At 43.3% G+C, this 17327-nt stretch overlaps 1 protein-coding gene across 3 annotated transcripts in view; it reads right to left on the bottom strand.

Annotated features, from left to right (window-relative positions):
* Window positions 1-17327, bottom strand: part of cdh23 (cadherin-related 23) — a 361974-nt gene that overhangs the window by 257345 nt on the left and 87302 nt on the right. For all 3 annotated transcript variants that reach the window (XM_067235776.1, XM_067235778.1, XM_067235777.1), the window contains exons 6-7: window positions 1415-1609; window positions 928-1056 (exon numbers count right to left, since the gene is read on the bottom strand). In XM_067235776.1, coding sequence (XP_067091877.1) covers window positions 928-1056; window positions 1415-1609 — 324 coding nt within the window. The remainder of the gene's footprint in view (window positions 1-927; window positions 1057-1414; window positions 1610-17327) is intronic.

Consider the following 17327-nt stretch of genomic DNA (forward strand, 5'->3'; position numbering starts at 1 on the left):
CTGACTGTTTCATTCGAATAAATAACCTGTGTTGTCATGTAAATCTACAATTCACGATGCATGTTTGGCTATAACCAATCAGCGCGCAGCTCATCTATATATTTATGAGCATACCATAAAAGGGAGAAAACCTCTTGTTTTATTCCAGGGCTATTTCACAGGGTGCATCAGGGCGCATAGAAAAGCACCCGGGCCATTTTCAGCCCAACCAATGTTACAGACCCTATTAGGAGACCTTAAGAAAGTGTGAGATACCCTATAAAATCTGACAATGACCCCTTTAAGTAAAATGCTTGTTCATTGGTTCATCACTTTTGTTTTATCATTAGGTGGCTCTCAACACTAAAGTGCTGTCAGAAATGGCCACCAAGTCAAATGACTTTCACACTGCTGATATAGACACAGACAGAGAGACAGAAAGTGAAGGACAGTTGAAGATCCCGATGTGTTATTCCCTCCATTTAGTGTAAGCATCAGTGGTTGGTCCAGCAGCCTCATAGAGAACCAGTGAAATGGTACACACACAGGGTGGAGTAGACACAGTCAATGTAGCAATGGACAACAACCCCTCTGCAATACACACACACATACACACACACATTTGCGCACACACACAGTTCTTCTAATGGGATGGTAACATGGTGAACGTATGAATCTACATGCATCGGAGCCTGTGAGCTTCCATAAAAATCCTGGCCAGCGTGACCTTTGCCTGAGGCCTCACCAGGGTGGAGACCAGGCATAAATCTGATACAATGCCTCCATAGTGACGGGGGTAGAACTGTGCAGACGGGGGGTAGGAAGAGAGGAGGTAAGAGGAGATGGGGTGAGATGAGAGGGGGTGATAGAAGAGGTGAAAGGAGCTAAGAGTAGAGGAGGTAAGAGATGACAAGGAAAGGGAGGAGAGGAGGTGAGAGGAGCACTGACTGGAGGCATGTCCTCCTGGATGTTGGTGCTGTAGGGCAGGTTGGTGAAGATGGGGTTCATATCCTGGACATCAGTGATGGTTATAGCCAGGTTGGACAGACTGGACAGGGGCCTCCTCTTGTCCTGGTCCTAAGAGCAGCCAAACACAAGGACACACAGGTGTCACTACATAAAGGACCACTCAGTGGTTCTCAACCCTGTTCCTCAGGGACCCCCTTTCCTGTATGTTTTAGATGTTTCCCTCTTCCAACACACTTGATTCAAATGAATGGGTAATTATCTAGCTCAGCAGAAGCCTGGTAACAAACATTCATTTGAATCAGGTGTGTTGGACAAGGGACACATCTAAAACATGCAGGACAGGGGGTTTCTGAGGACCAGGGTTGAGAACCACTACTTTAGAGAGAGTGTGTGTGTGTGTGTAAACATGTATAAAAAGGCACAGAGTGTGTAGTGTGTGAGTATGTGTGACAGCATATACACAGACCGTGGCATTGACGGTGAGCTGGTAGGCGGAGGTAGTCTCATAGTCCAGGGCCCTGGTGACTGTTATGGTCCCACGCGCACCATCAATGGCGAAGAAGGGAGAGGGGGGCTGGAAGGAGAAGAGGATGCTGCCTCCTGTGCCCTGGTCCGGGTCCGTTGCATTCACCATGAACACAGACGTGCCAACCGGAATATTCTGGAACAAGGAGAAAGGAACACAGGTGGGCATGGATCAAAGCCACAGAAACACAGTGTGGCATAATCAGGATGCTGCATGGTCCTCATACCATTGCTGGTAAGCACACACATGCACATAACTGGTCACACACAGTTGGTCTTTCATACCTGGGGGGTATTCCAGAAAGTGGGTTTAATGAAAACTCTGAGTTGGGTAACCCTAAAATGAAGCAAACTCTGGGTTTTCCGTTCCGGAAAGATAGGTAACCAAAACTTTTGGTCAGTGTTCATGGTAACTGACTCTGTGAACCTAACCTGCTCGCTAGCAGGTTTTCCATAACAAACTCTGCATTTCTAACTATCCCCTCCCACTTTCTGAGCCTGATACAGTTGGCAGACATGGGGTGTTCTTTCCTGGTTCGGCCGACCGATCTCGAACAAAATGTAATTCACTTAGTTATATGTCGTGAGAGGATATTAATTCGATGTGCTTTATTTCCCTGATGAATACCCAAGTTAATGTTACCGTTTCCCGTCACAATCCATAGTTTATTTTAGCAACATTCTCAGCCCTTAGGCCTACATCGCTAATGTTACACACCGTGGACATGTACTCAGAACTTCATTGCCTACAAATAGAAATCCAACAATGAATATTTATATATGCTATTGTTCCTACAATTAACATTATTCACCTGTGACCAAGCACCCTCCTGTAACTGGTGTTCCAGCAAATCAATTTCAAGATCAGCCTTTATTCTTCTGCCCTAAGTACACCATCTCTTGGTCAGTTTTTGGCAATTGCTTCATGAGATGCAGTTTGTACAACTCCTTTACTGGTAACTGGGAATACATGAGATTACATTAAATTCCACAGTTCCACATGCAGAATTCACCTGCCATTAAATGAACATCTCACTGCGTACAGCATCTATGCTCTGTTAAACAGGATCAGAATGTGCTAATCGTTTTCTATATAGTTCTGGATAGTCATTTATGCAGGGGTGGACCTGGGGTCAGGGGGTATCCCCAATGAGAGAAACCAACACAGGTAAGAGAGGCTGTCTACAGCCTGTATCGCTTCTGCACCTCTACTGCTTTCCTACAGGTACACTCTCGCACTTTTGAGGTTCATGTTGTTTAATTTGTTTAACTACATGCTCTTATGTTTCTTCCTATTGGCACTTATTTGGTTTTCACAATGTATGCTTCATGTTTTGGTTACCTGCAATGTTTTTGGGGCTATCTCGTTGTTTATGATCATTGACCTATGCACTTTTGTAAAGCTCTCTCTTGGAAGTTGCTTTGGATAAAAGCGTCTGCTAAATGAATAAATGTAAATGAACTTATCTCCCTTTTTTATTAATTTATTCCTTCCATCCTTCCTTCCAATCTCTCTTACTCCTTCTCTCTTCAACTCTCTTTTAGTTTCCCCCTCTCCTTTTAAGCAGCAGACTGATATGCATCAGAAGCAGTGATAGGGACAAGTCTATCTTTCTGCATTAGGCACAGAGAGACAGAAAGAGAGAGAAAGAGCTACAGAAAGACAGAAACAGATAGAAAGACAGAGCGAGAGAGTGAGTGAGAGATGAAGGTAGTGTAGCAGTAGAGGGCGAAACTGTACTCGTGTGTAGCTGAGCAAGGAGATCAAGTGATGCCATGAGAATGTAATCAGAGCAACAATGCTGTGATTGAGTGTTATCACCCGTCACAGGTAGCACAGCTAAAATCGGAAGAAATCAATCAACCCCACAGAGATCCTGTAGAACAGCTACAAAAAGCAAACACCGGAGCACAGTCTAGCTGTTCCACAACAGTTTGAGGGAAACAAAGGGAAAGCTTTACCTCAAAACTGTAAAGCCACAGTGAAAGGGGGAAGAATACCAATGGTTTAGATCAGTGATCAAACTGTTTGAGTTTTTCAAATTTATTCATTTGAAGACTGCTGGACATTTTTAAGTAGTATGGGCACAATTATTAGTTAAATGCTGACAATTTAGTGTATATGTAAGAACATATACAAATGTGTATGTGTGTGTGTGTGAGAGAGAGAGAAAGAGAGAGAGTGAGTGGGTCTCTGTGTGCTTGTACTGTATGGCAGCAAAATGAGAAGAGAAAATAGCTTTGATGTCAGTGAGAGAGAATGATCACTTGAACATTTGGAGTGTGCCTCACCATGTCACATGAGTAGAGAGAGGAAGATATGTGTGTGTGTGCGTGTGTATGTTTGTGTGTGAGTGTGTGGAGAGTGTATGTGTGTGTGTGATATGGGATACGGGGTATCCTTTTCTCTCCCTAAAGCCTGACAGTCTGTCTATCTCTCTGTATGCAGCAGACTGCTAAACAATGTCTCATTAAAACTGCAGCACACCACAGTGTTGGGTGCCATCAGGGGGGTATTCCAGAAAGCGGGTTTAGTGAAAACCTTGAGTTGGGTTACTCTTAAATGAGGCAAACTCTGGGTTTTCCATTCCAGAAAGAGAGGTAACGAAAACTTTTGGTCAGTGTCCATGGTAACTTACTTTGTGAACCTAACCTACTAGCTAGCAGGTTTGCCATAACAAACTCTGCATTTTTACCTATCTCCTCCCACTTTCTGAGCCTGATACAGTTGACAGACATGGGGTGTCCCTTCCTGGTTCGGCCGACCAATCTCGAACTAAATTTGATTTGCTTAGTAATACGTCGGGAGAGGATTATAAAACCGTGGACATGCACTCAGAACCCACCAAATGCTTTTCGGCAATGAAATAAAGACAAATCATTGACATTTTATTTGGTCTTCTTCATTGCCTACAAATAGAAAATCAACAACGAGTATTTATATAGGCTATTGTTCCTACAATTAACATTATTCACCTGTGACCATGCACCGTCCTGTAACTGGGGTTCTAGCAAATCTATTTCAAGATTATCCTTTATTCTTCTGCCCTAAGTAGACCTACACAATCTCTAGGTCAGTTTTTGGCACTTGCGTCATGAGATGCAGTTTGTACAACTAATTTACTGGTAACTGGGAATACATGAGATTACATTAAATTCCACAGTTCCACATGCAGAATTCACCTGCCATTAAATGAACATCTCACTGCGTACAGCATCCATGCTCTGTTCAACAGGATCAGAATGTGCAAATCGTTTTTCTATTCATTATTCTCTTAATGTCAGTGTAACTGACAATTCCACAAAAGCCTGTAAATAAAAGTCCATGGGGAGAGAACTACCAGTAGCTACCATACATAGGCTTCTCTGCATCCATTTCTGCAGCAGCTTTCTTTTCATCATCTTAATCATCATCATCATCCTGTGATGAAAAGGATTCTGTTGGGGGTTACTGCTACTACAAGTTGAAATAGGCACCAACTGATATTTACTTTGTATCATGTTGAATATGATTAAAACCAAGGTGACGTATAGGCTACAATCACAAACTTATAGGCTTAAGCAAAATATGCCTTACCTGTTCGTAATATGTTTTTATATTAAATATAACATTGAACATGCTATTTTATTAAGTCCACCACTTTTTCACCTGTAATATTAACGACAGTGTGGTTAAATGTACAATGTATGGACTGGCTACTGCATTCAAATGTATGCATTGACTCAGCCAGCAATTGTCTCCCACGCCATACGCTGCTACATCCGTATTGCTTTTTTCCGGAATATGTGCTCAGATTCACCATAAACACGTATTAACACTTCTATCTTAAGTGTGCTGAAGTAAGACACCGTTTTTTTGTCGCCAGGTGCCATGGTGAATCCTAGTATCGGAGCTCAATTGATGTTGGCTTTCAATAGTTCTCATGCCCACGCTTAACTCAGAGTGGATGTACTCCGAGTTGATTTAACAAATTCAAATCAGCTTTTCTGGAACCGAAAAGTCGGAGTTTCCCATTTTAGGGTAAATCAACTCAGAGTTCAGGGTTAGGTTCACAGTTTGTTGAACCCGCTTTCTGGAATACCCCCCAGGGCTCAGTAAGTAACTTGACAAACACACAACACACACAAAACACACACACACAACACACATAGACAAGAACTGGGAGTGCCACAGTCAATAGTTAATTACTCTGCCTGTGAGCCCTTCGTTCAGCCATCTATGCCCCAGTGTTTCAGTGTTGGTGTAAATAAAGGCCTTCACTGCTCTCATACAAACTGCTGCCCCTCCACTGAGTGGAGCTTTCTTGTCCTACAATGGCCTTCCTCCATCAGGAAATTGATTTGCTCTCTGAGATGCCAATGAAAAGTCAATGGAGGCGACAAGACACAAAGAGCAGGGAATCTGTCTGTTTTTATTAGCCCATAATACTGTCCGATCACTTCTCCACAAACACGCCTGATAGTAAACATGGTCGGCTGATTCGCTGTCCAACAGCAGACTCCTCAAAATAATGGTAACATTTAAGTTGGATTTACATGGTGGAAAATGATGGTAAGGCCATATTGTCATTATCCCAACCCCAGAGAATCTACAGCTTCTGGGGGTGTTCTAACGCTGGTTATGAATACGTTTAGTATTTTCCACCAGGAGGGACATGTTAAACAGAGGGAGATAAAGAATGGTGAAGTGGCCAGGCTGTCTGATCTGAGGAGCGCCACAGGAATCACCCTCATCTCCCTCTGCGTACAGACACTTACTGAGAAGGGGTGGAGGGGGGGGGTATTGAGAGGGGTGTCGTTTGAAAGGAGGAGGGTGTGAAGGAGAGAACTGACAGACTTCTGATAGCCATGAGAAACCTCTAATACGTAACCTCTAATACGTAAAGGGAGACCTTTTCACTTTGATACTGCTGTGAAATGCCCTCTGGCTATTTGAGCCTCCCTGCCAACCCATTTCTCCCCTGCCTCATTCTTCTTCTCATGGCTCCCCCTATCTCTCCTGCCTCATCCTACCTCCCTTTCCCCTCTCCTTATAACATACTCACCCCACCTCACTCTCCTCCTGCCTCCCCCTCCCCAGCCTCACCCTATCTCCAATGCCTTCCATGCCCCTTACTTACACCTGACCTCTCCTGCCTCCCTATTCCTCCCAATCCCGAACTTTCCCTCCCCAGCCTCCTCCATGTCCGCTCCAATAGAGGCCAATGGTTCCAACGGGGCTTCTGGGGAACTGTAGAAGAGGAGCAGTCTTGAACCACGTATCCTAGACACACTGTAGGGTTAGGCATAGACATGCTGGGAAACAGAGTGCCCTTGAAGAGGAGGTATGATATGATTATTGTGGATCACAGGAGTTGACAGTTTTGAACCACCTTAATCAACACATGGATGAAAGACATTCATAACAAATCTATCCTGTACATTCCCTGGCCTAACAGTCTCACCCACAGCAGAGTCCACCTCTCAGCACTTAAACAACATAGTCTCAGATATGTAGTTTTTCCCGTCACTTGGTTGAGACTACAGCAAACTCCCGGCCTCATTTGATGTTCTGCTCTCTATTGTTGCACAGCTTGTTAAAAGGGGGTTATTTGCAAGGGAGTCATTGAAGGGCCCCGCCTCGTCTGAATCCTAGGTGCTGTGTGGGGGGGTGGAGGGTGTTGGGGAAGTCCCGCTGGGCGCCTGGGTACAGAGACGGAGGTCCAGCTGCTTGCCACAATAGAGCGGTGATTACACCTACACGCTGCCTGAGGGTCAGACCACTCCCCTTTGCTCTGGTGCTACTTCGTTCTCTTGCACTCCGCTCCGCAGCCAGCGGGGAAGTGATTGTGCTAGGCTCTCCCACTCGCTCTTTTCCCTCTCGCCCTCCATCCCTCCCTCTCTCATTTGCACTCTGATGAGGTGTGTCTCCGAGTCACCACTGTTATTCTGGGCTATATGAGGGAGGAAAGGAAGGTGAGGGGGGAGAAGGAGGGTGGGATGAGAGGAGGGAGGTAAGGCAGGAGAGGGGGAGAGAAGAAAGGAGAGCAATAAGGTAGGAGAGGGAAGGAGAGGGGTAAAGGGAGGATGAGGGTGAAGATGGGAAGAAGAGTGGGGAACAGATAGGACAGGGGGAGATGGGAAAGTACAGTAAGGTAAGGTTAAAAAGTGTTGAGAGTAAAAGTTTGATCTCCCAGAGCTGGCTGTCAATGACTGTTTCTGTAGTTGTTTGACTGGGCAGTCCTGATTTGGACTGAAGAGTTCAGGTACTTTACATGTACAGTGGAGGCTCTCTGTGGGGTCTACTTAGGGAATTGAGGGCCAGTTGAATGAGAAAAGTACATAAGACTTTACGAGTTACGACAAGTTACAGATATTAGAGCAACAAGCCGTTTAATCACGTAAAAGCAACATATATGAATGACAAGACTCAACACTGTGTTAGTAAAGATAGCTGACTCAGAGTTGGGTATCTGGGGTTGTGTGGTGGTACTTCGCCATCAGTAGTCTATAGCTTTAACATTGAAGCTCAGACTACTGTATAGGAGCTGATAGGCAACTGTGGAGACCTTAAAAATCTATCCCTGGCTGGAAGACTATCATTAATCACTGAAGTCAGACAATGAGCTATATTTCACCACTGAAATGTGCTGATCAATAATTCAGCATGTTATTGAATTATGTCCCAATGTCCTCCATGCAGACTCCTCCCAAAACGAGTGGGCAGAATTATGGGAAGAAATGACACATCTGGATGAAAGAAAGGGAGAAGGAGTCAAAGGAAGAGTTCAGCTTGACTCAGATTTACAGCCGCACTTTTCTCCTGCCCTTCTGTTTGCTACCACTGTGAGCAGTAGTACTATACTACAGTAACTCACAGGTAGATATTGTAATGCTAGGTGTTACCCTGCTTGCTGGACGGAGTTTCTACTTGATGGGTCTCACGCCTCATTGTCTAACTTGCTGTCGCATTGCTAGTCATATGTTGATAAGTAAGGGTCAAGATGTGGTCTGATTGGTTGTTCTTGTGTATAAAAGGAATTGTGAAGCATTGTCCTGGAGATTCTTGATCTCCTGAGAACTTCTCCTCAGCTATGGCTTGTCCTACTCCTTCTCCTTCCTCACCTCTTGCCTTCTCTCTCTGATATACAATAATCATGGTAGAGTAGGTAAGATTTAAAACCTTAATTTTGTAACATTTTTGCTTTGTACTTGATTTAATTCAATTGCAATGTTATTAAATATCTATTTCATTTTAACTTTACTTTGACCATTTGTGCTCTGATTTAAGCCATTGAGTCAAATAACTGCAATTTCCATTGGTATTGGCATAGTTTAATTAATGTTAATGCACTGTTCAGTTTATCCCTCTTCCGATAATTTATCGGCTTTAATTTATCGACCACATTTTCTTTTCGTACCTATAACACTAATAATAAACATTTATTGGCCAATACCGATATGGCCGCCGATATATCGTGCATCCCTAACAGATACCTAAAGTATAAGTGTAAGTAAGACCGATATATCGGCGGACCGATATTATCGGCCGATATTGGGCATTTTCCAAACTATCGGTATCGGCATTTATAATGGCCGATAAATGAATATTAATGTTTTTTTATTTATTTTTATTGTGTTTTTGTTCAAAGGACTTTAAATTTCATATCTTAAGCTTGTATTTTTATACATTTTATTTATCAGAAACTGCATTAACATATTATTTTAGTGAGGAAATAATAACAGGAGTCAGATGGCTAAGCAGTTAGGAAATCGGGCTATTAATCAGAAGGTTGCTGGTTTGATTTCCCGGCCATGTCAAATGACGTTGTGTCCTTGGGAAGGCACTTAACCCTACTTGCCTCGGGGAATGTCCCTGTACTTAGTCGCTCTGGATAAGAACTTCTGCTAAAAGTGACTAAATGTAAACTACAAATAACTACTGTTAGGGAAATCAGTTTGTTTTGTTACGCGTTTCTGGATTTTTAAAATATGTTTTTATATCGGCCAATATCAAAATATCGGATTTTCACCAAATCACCAAATATTTGTATCGGTATCGGCCTTAAAAATCCTTTATCGGTCGGGCTCTAGTACCATATCTATAAAACAAATGAGTTCTATGTGTGTGATTGTGTGTGTATGTAAGGTATAACAAGAACCTGTATGCACCTGTACCAAGACAGACAGGGTTTCTTCTGACCTTCTAAGACAGGTCAGCCAATCAGGTGAGAGAGCATGAATCAGAAAGCAGAAGAACAGAATGCAGGGAGGGGGGGTGAGAGGAAGAAAGGATGGGATGAGAGAAAGGGGTGCAAGCAGGGCATTCACATTCACACTGCAGCTAAATTGCCCAGCATCCGATTTTCAATTATCTGCCCGTTTTATATTTCATTTTCTCTTTTTGAGTTTTTCTCCTCCCTCCACTCTCCTTGTCTCTCGGAGCTGATAGCCACAGAGAGAGAATGAGAAAAATGTATAATAATGAAGTGAAAGAAGGTTCCCCACCTGTCTTTAAGAAGACTAATTGAAATTGTCCCACGTGTACATTGGAGAGAGGGTGAAAGAGAGAAAGTGAGAGAGAGAAAAAGAGAGGAGAGAGTGCAAAGATGCATGGATGCTGTTTTGCTCCAAAAAGTCTGAAATTGTAACACTGGGTATGTAGACATGAAATTACAAAAGATACAGAAACAGCTTACTGACACAGCGTTCACTGTTTCTAGCCTGTCCTTTGCTTGCTGTTTTGACTTGTGAACCCCACCTGTCCACAGACCTGCACCTCACAATGTCTGTGGGAACACACGGCCCCATTAAAATACAGCTCACAATTAAGATATACACACTGGAAGACATCCACACAAACAAGTATGTCTGCTATGTACAGCTATGTCCTTTCTCTGCCTCTTTTCTCTGTCTCTCTAACTCCCCCCACCCTTTCTCTTTCTCTCTCTATCTCTCTCTTCCTCTCTATCCACTCTGTGGCCTGGTTGAGAGATGGGTGATTTTCTGTAGAGGCACTCAGCCAAGCAAAATCATTCTACACCGACTGACAGCAAGGAGAGCTACTCTGTAAAGGCAAGGACAGCAGTGGCATGTGTGCTTGTGCACGTGTGGGTGAGTGTGTGTTCGAGCGAGTAAGTGTTTGCATACATGTTCATGTTAACGTGAGTAGAAAACTATTGGTACATGCTGGTGCTTCTATCAGCAGGATGGAGAAACAAATAGCATCTTCATCTGCTCATCATCCTCCCACATTCTACCTGTTCCTCTTATGGTTGACTGACTCCTAAGGGCTTTTGCTGTTTATCTAAGTGTAAAGGAAATCAGGTACAGGGCTCAGGGGGGAGTGGGGAGTAGGGAGGTGGTGCGAGAGTAGGGGGTAGCAGACAGACAGGCTGGAACTCAGGGTTGATCCCACAGGGAGGGAACAAGGACAGGCCAACTGATTTATTTTTATTTTTCACCCCGGTGCCTGGCCTCTCTGTCTTTGACTCTCTCTGTGTGTCTGTTCTCTCTTTTCTCTCTCTCTCTCTCTGTTTCTCTCTCTCACAAATTCCAAGGCCTGCTAGGACAACATAGCAGCAATGCCTAGAGAAGAGTTAGGCCGAATCCCAATACTCTGTCTTACCCCTACCCCTTACCCCAAGCCCTTAGTTTTGCACGTTCCCGTGAGAGTAAGTGGTGTCCCAATACTCTTTTTGATCGAGGAGTAGGGCTAAGACGAAAGGGTATACACCCCTGTTAAAATTATGACAGTCTTGTGCTTTACACAGTCCTGTACATATGTATTTGCCACCATGTTCTTAATTGAAACGTTTTTAAAAATCGCTAGTTTGCTACCTAACGTTACATTGCTGATTTGCACAACAGTCCCGCATTTCTCTGATTAGCTTTGAATGGACTCCATGCATGTCTACAGTTTTAATTAAACTCCATTAACAGCGAATTTCAAACGAATTTCGTTTGATATCAGTGCATAACACCATTTGCTTTGGAGACATAGATAGACGTAACTGTAACCAAGTGGTGTCTCATTTCATAGGGCTATGTAGCCCTTACCCCTCAGTTTCGAGACACAAGGGCTAGGGGTAAACTAAGGGCTAGGGGTAAGGGGTAGGGGTAAGACAGAGTATTGGGATTCAGCCTTAGACTCACAATGGTTACTGTTGGATATATCGGGATCTACTAGTAGATTGTATTATTTTTTCACTGCAGCAGTGACTAACAATAGGAAAGGTACAGTATGTAGGTTAAACTACACCCTTATTGGGCGTGCTTGCCTTTGGCAATAATTTAAGTTTTTGTGGTGAAAAGTGAAGCTAACGGTGTCTAACTACAAACGTCACTAATGTCACAAATCTGTGCGCTCTTTAACTTCTGGTAGATAGCTAGCTAGCTACCTAAAACTGCAAAACAGCTGCAGAAAACGCCACAGGCAAAGGCCAGGGTGATAACTATTTGCTGATTTAACATTGTGATAAAAAACACAACTGTGAAATGTAATGTACAATACGATATCAGAATCAGACTGATATTATTAGTACATCTACTTTCGGAAACAGTAGTCTGCTATTTCACTGAGGCGTTGGCATCATGACATTGGCCGCTGTTGGACGACACATACCGTATGTATGTACGGATGTATCACAGACCGCTGTACGACAGCGGTCTGTGATACATTCGTTTTCATCGTTAAAATAATAAATGCCTCGCATACATTTTCGTTTTAGGATTTATTATGACATTAGATTACAAGTAAACGATTTGTTGGTGAAATTAACATGCGATACCTGTAGTTTTAAACCAGTGTAGTAGCTCACTGGAATGCTGTATGCGACACTGGTAAGAAAAACGTATAATTCCACCGCTGTTTAGGAAGCAAAACGGCGACAGTACATTTTTGGCATTTTTGGTACATTTTGGTTCCAGATTAGTTTTTCAATTGGTGAAACAATCTGACTACTACTAACCTGAACTTCAATGCCACAGCATAACCTGTATGCCAATCTGTTCACACATGTCTCCTCTACAGGGCTGTGAAAACAGCTAACATTTTCCAGTTGCGATTTTTGAGATATTTGAGCTTATGTCTGAGGAGTGCCCCTGTTTTAGAGCTACATTCTGAGCGTTGACAAACTGCCCTTAGCTCCATCTAGATAGATAGCTTGCCACTGGCATTTCTCTTCCGGCCGCACAAAAAAATATGGACAGATAAGGGAAAATTGTGCCACATTAAAAATACATTTCAAGCTTATTTACGTTTTTGGAGGCATATTTTCAGTTTGCAGATGGTAATGTTTGAATAACGATTCCAGCTGAGATACTGCCAGTGACAACGTTGTTAGAATCTGCTTATTTCAAAGTGGGTTCTTTATTCGTGAATTAATGCAATATGAGTAAATACTTAAAGATCCTGTAAAGTGGACCTGGAAACAAGTTTTAAGTTTGCCACACCACAGAATAATGTGTTATTAACTACCCATCCAAATTCGAATGAAAAAATAACACCGACAAGTATGTTAAATTAGGCTTTGAAATCGTTAAAAAATCTGCAGTCTTCTCTGCTTGAGACTGGGGGACGTGTCGCCTGAAGGAGCTGAATCTCCGCCCCTCGCTGCCTAGTACCTACCTCCGACCCAAATAATGGACGCTATGTCAAGCCGAACAAAACCGTATAGAATTAGAATTTATTTGTTCAATGAATGAAACATACATATGCATATAAATGAAATGTTCCCCTGAGCTGTAACAGTAAAAATGGACACCAGAGACAGCAGACAGTGAGCTCTCCAACTAGGCTACTTCTAACACATTAGCTACCATTTCACCAAAATACCATCATTCTACACCGAGTAGCCTAATATCAATTTAGCGGTTTGCACTAACTCATAGCAGAGATACCTCTGGAAAAGTTATCGAGTATAATTATAACAAGCACACAGAACTGAGTGATGAACTGCTGGCGGCGGTGGATGGTCCAGGTGCGACCGGAGGATGAACGGCCGGAGGGGCGATGCTCAGTACGGCTCCGCGCTGCAAGAGAAGCCGTGTGTTGGTGAACCCTGTCTGTCTCTGGTCCATGTTAAAACTGTCCGTGGTGGTCAGTGCAGAGGCGGCTGTTGGAGTTTATCCGAAGCTTTCCATGAGCGTGGCTCTTCACAAAATCTATCCACCTATTTTTCTTTTCATTATCAATAGGGAACTTAAATGCCGTTACAGCGCAGCTGGAGTTCTTGCATCCAGGGAAGATGCAGTTGCGGGTGGTGGGAGACATCCTGAAGCTAGCTAGCTAGCTGATGTAGGCTACAATAACAGTACAGCAGGAGGAGCCATTCAGTGATCTGACGTAGATAGGGCGAAATGACGTAGATAGGGCATTTTTTGGCTCCGCCCATTAAAACCTGATCTGAAAACGGAAGAGAAACTGTCCTTCGGTTTAACTCCACATTTCAGTGTGACAAAGTTTTAGCGCTTTGCACATGCTTTCAGGAACTCATTTCACACGTATATAATGTACTTAGAAGCAAAACATGGAATTTACTTTACAGGATCTTTAAAAATATCACTAAAAGGGAAAAACTTAAGTTAAATGGTGCGTGTCCACTATAGCGTTTGTTAACGCTCTTAACCGCTTGCCTTCCCACAGTTCACCACGCTTGGGGGCGTGTCAGACAGGTTAATACAGAGTTGTAGTTATCTAAGGTCACTGTTGTAGTCATGGCCAAGCGTGCAGACTTGGGTTCATGTACTCATAATATTGATCAAAATACAACTTTTACACACATGAAGAAACACATGCTACATCTAGCCGCTGGCTACATGTAGCATGATTTTATTTTATCTACTACCCACAATAGTTCAGCTTTTTTTTGCAGCTGCAGCATTTTAAATGTTACGCAACCGGACGTGAACGCCACTAACAGTGTATTATGCAGTCTCACAATATCGATCAAAATACAACTTTTGTTTGAAAGTTGTATTTTGATCGATAAATACATGACGCAAGAAGGGGGGGGGGGGGGGTAGTGTATTGCATGCTGCACCATGACCATGTGAATGCATACAAATGTCACCGGCAAGGTGCTCAGTGTTGCAAGATCAGAAATGGCGAAGTATCGTACCAAAGGTTTAAAATGATCGTAGCCTATTTGGAGGATAATTATCGTGCATCTGGCAACACTGAGAAGGCGGTCGACCAATGACAGTTCTCTCTACAGTCAGAACTCGCGCAAGAAGGTGGAACGTAAGGGAGATACCCTTTCCAAAACTTGTAAGGGCGTAATAACTAGTTTGTGAAAGACCCAGAGAAACACTTGCAGAAGAACCTGCACAAGAAATACTTGCCAGAGAATCCAAGAAAATCTATTCTATTCTGTCCTATTCTCTGTTTTGTCGACTACGGCCCTATTGGGTTGTGCACCCAACGCTCGCTTTCTGAAAGGGAAACATGCTTGTGCAAATTGCACGAGAACTTGGGCTTTGTAGCTCAAAAGCTTTGCAGCATGAAGTTGCTTAACATCCCTGACCTGGAAACGTTGATGACAGAGATCTGTTGTGACCAAACCAAGAAAAAGTGCATGTACAATGACTGTGGGAAATGCAAAGAGAAGGACGTCCCATTTCTCAGGGAATTTGAAGGCTCCGCCCGGGTGTCTTACATGCAGTGGGTTACTGAGGCCACAACAGGACAAACAAAGGAAAACATTGGAACAACCTTCAAGAAGACAGTCAAAAAGGAGGTTGAGATCATGCTTGATGATCTCATCGAGCTCTTCAACGGCATGCTGGTACAAAAAAGTTTTTGTACCAAAAAAAGCAAAAACCTCAAGAGGAAAGATGTAGTTTTACCGGACAAAATGACCGATTTAAATGACCAAATACTGTACTGGCAGGATCAAAGTGTTAAAGCTGAAGATCAGACCAGAAACACGTTAGTCCCAACGTTAGATGGTCGTGTATTTAAGGAAAAACTAGGCAGACCGTAATGGGGCTGACTTCGGTATTAGGGGTAAGTATGAACAAAGCAACGGAAGTAATAGATTGCGTTAAAAAAAATCGGGATCAGAAACGGAGCGTTTACCTAGCGTGTCAACATGTAAAAATGTAACACCAGAGGCGAGACGTATGCTTGCATTAAGGTATATTAAAGGTAGGTTGATAGACGAAGACAACATCACTCTTATAACAGACGGTACTAGTAAAGTGGGCCACAAATTCAGAACCGCTGGGGTTTGTTTTTCTGATGGTACTAACTTTCTAACTTTCGACAAAATTGTTGAAATGGTGCATGATGTAGTCAACACGGTGCATGTAGAGGACGATAGGGGTGGGCTCTCAGACAGGATTTTTTCAAAAATTACTAATATGGTAGGTGACAGAGCAAGTACTGAGAAGAAATGTTGTGAAATACTCGCTCAGTATTGTATGCAAATACTGCCAGAAATAATCAATGGTTATACTCAGTTACGTGACTCAGAAAAGTCTAAACTTGCTGTAGTCAATGAATAGTTTTGTGGGATGCATGTCATTGATGGACTGGCACATCAAACAGGTGTTACTTTAGATATGTGGGAGACACTAGTTTTTAAGGAAGATAAGGTAGGTTGCGTAAAGTTAGATTCAACCCTTAAATCAGGGGGGGAGAGCAATACCGTAAGGCTCATTGGTACTGTTTGTAAGACCGTGCACGAGCGCAGCTGCTTACCTACTAGGTAATCCTTTAAAATCCAGTTTTGCGGATATTAACAAAGCGTTAGCTCTAGCTAGACCAAGACAACAGATTACTAGCCAGCTACACTCCAACAGTACATATTTAGTTCTAGTAAGTGGGTCTGTGCTGGAAAATTCACATTGCCTACTTTAATTCTAAGGGAGTCAGGTGGCTGAGCGGTGAGGGAATCGGGCTAGTAAGGTTGCCAGTTTGATTCCCGGTCATGCAAACTGACGTTGTGTCCTTGGGCAAGGCACTTCACCCTGCTTGCCTCTGGGGAATGTCCCTGTACTTACTGTAAGTCGCTCTGGATCAGAGCATCTGCTAAATGACAAAATGTAATTCGGAATCGTAGATTATAAACTTGAACATGACGCCATAACAACCAATTACGAATTGATTTGCTTTAATCACTGAAGCAGTTTAACCTTGACCCTCTACTAGTACTACTGTCCTGTAGTGTAGTACAGTATGCTTAGCGAATAGTGTCTTACTGAGTGTACTTTGTGACTGCCATCTTGACTGTAAGTAACCAGAGTTTGTTTCATTCATTTGTGTTTAGCTAAAACTTTGTCTCAAGGACAGAGGGTAAGGGTATAGCAGCTAAATTGGTCAATAGGTAGCTAGCTAGAGACCGAGTTTCAGGGTACTTGCCGCAGAGTTAGACCCTGGCTTTGTTTACATAATTAGGGCCATTGTCAGCTGCACCTTTAGCATATTTAAGGCGGCTAGCACTGCAGAGTCTGGCAGCCTCGGCCCAACAAAGACAGGGAGTCTACCTGCGGGAGTCCACCGAGGATGGCCGACGAGGCGAATCACCTCTTCTGATAAGTATCACCCTATTTGTATTCTATTCTACCCAGAACATATTCATAGCTAGCATGTGTTTCTTCAGCATTCCCGTTCATTACAACACTCGCAGACGTAGGCGTAGATATGTCACAAAGTATATACATTCCACTTCTAATCTTAGCCACCTATCCAGATCTTCTCCACCTGCTCTCTCTCTTTCTATAGGGCTCTGGAACTGCCAGTCTGCTGTGAACAAGGCAGACTTCATCCCGGCATTTGCATCCCATGCTTCTCTGCATGCCCTTGCGCTGACAGAGACATGGATCCGCCCAGAGAACACTGCAACTCCAGCTGCTCTCTCCGTCAACCACTC

The sequence above is a fragment of the Osmerus mordax genome, chromosome 5, assembly GCF_038355195.1.
Source record: "Osmerus mordax isolate fOsmMor3 chromosome 5, fOsmMor3.pri, whole genome shotgun sequence".
Taxonomy (NCBI): Eukaryota; Metazoa; Chordata; class Actinopteri; order Osmeriformes; family Osmeridae; genus Osmerus; species Osmerus mordax.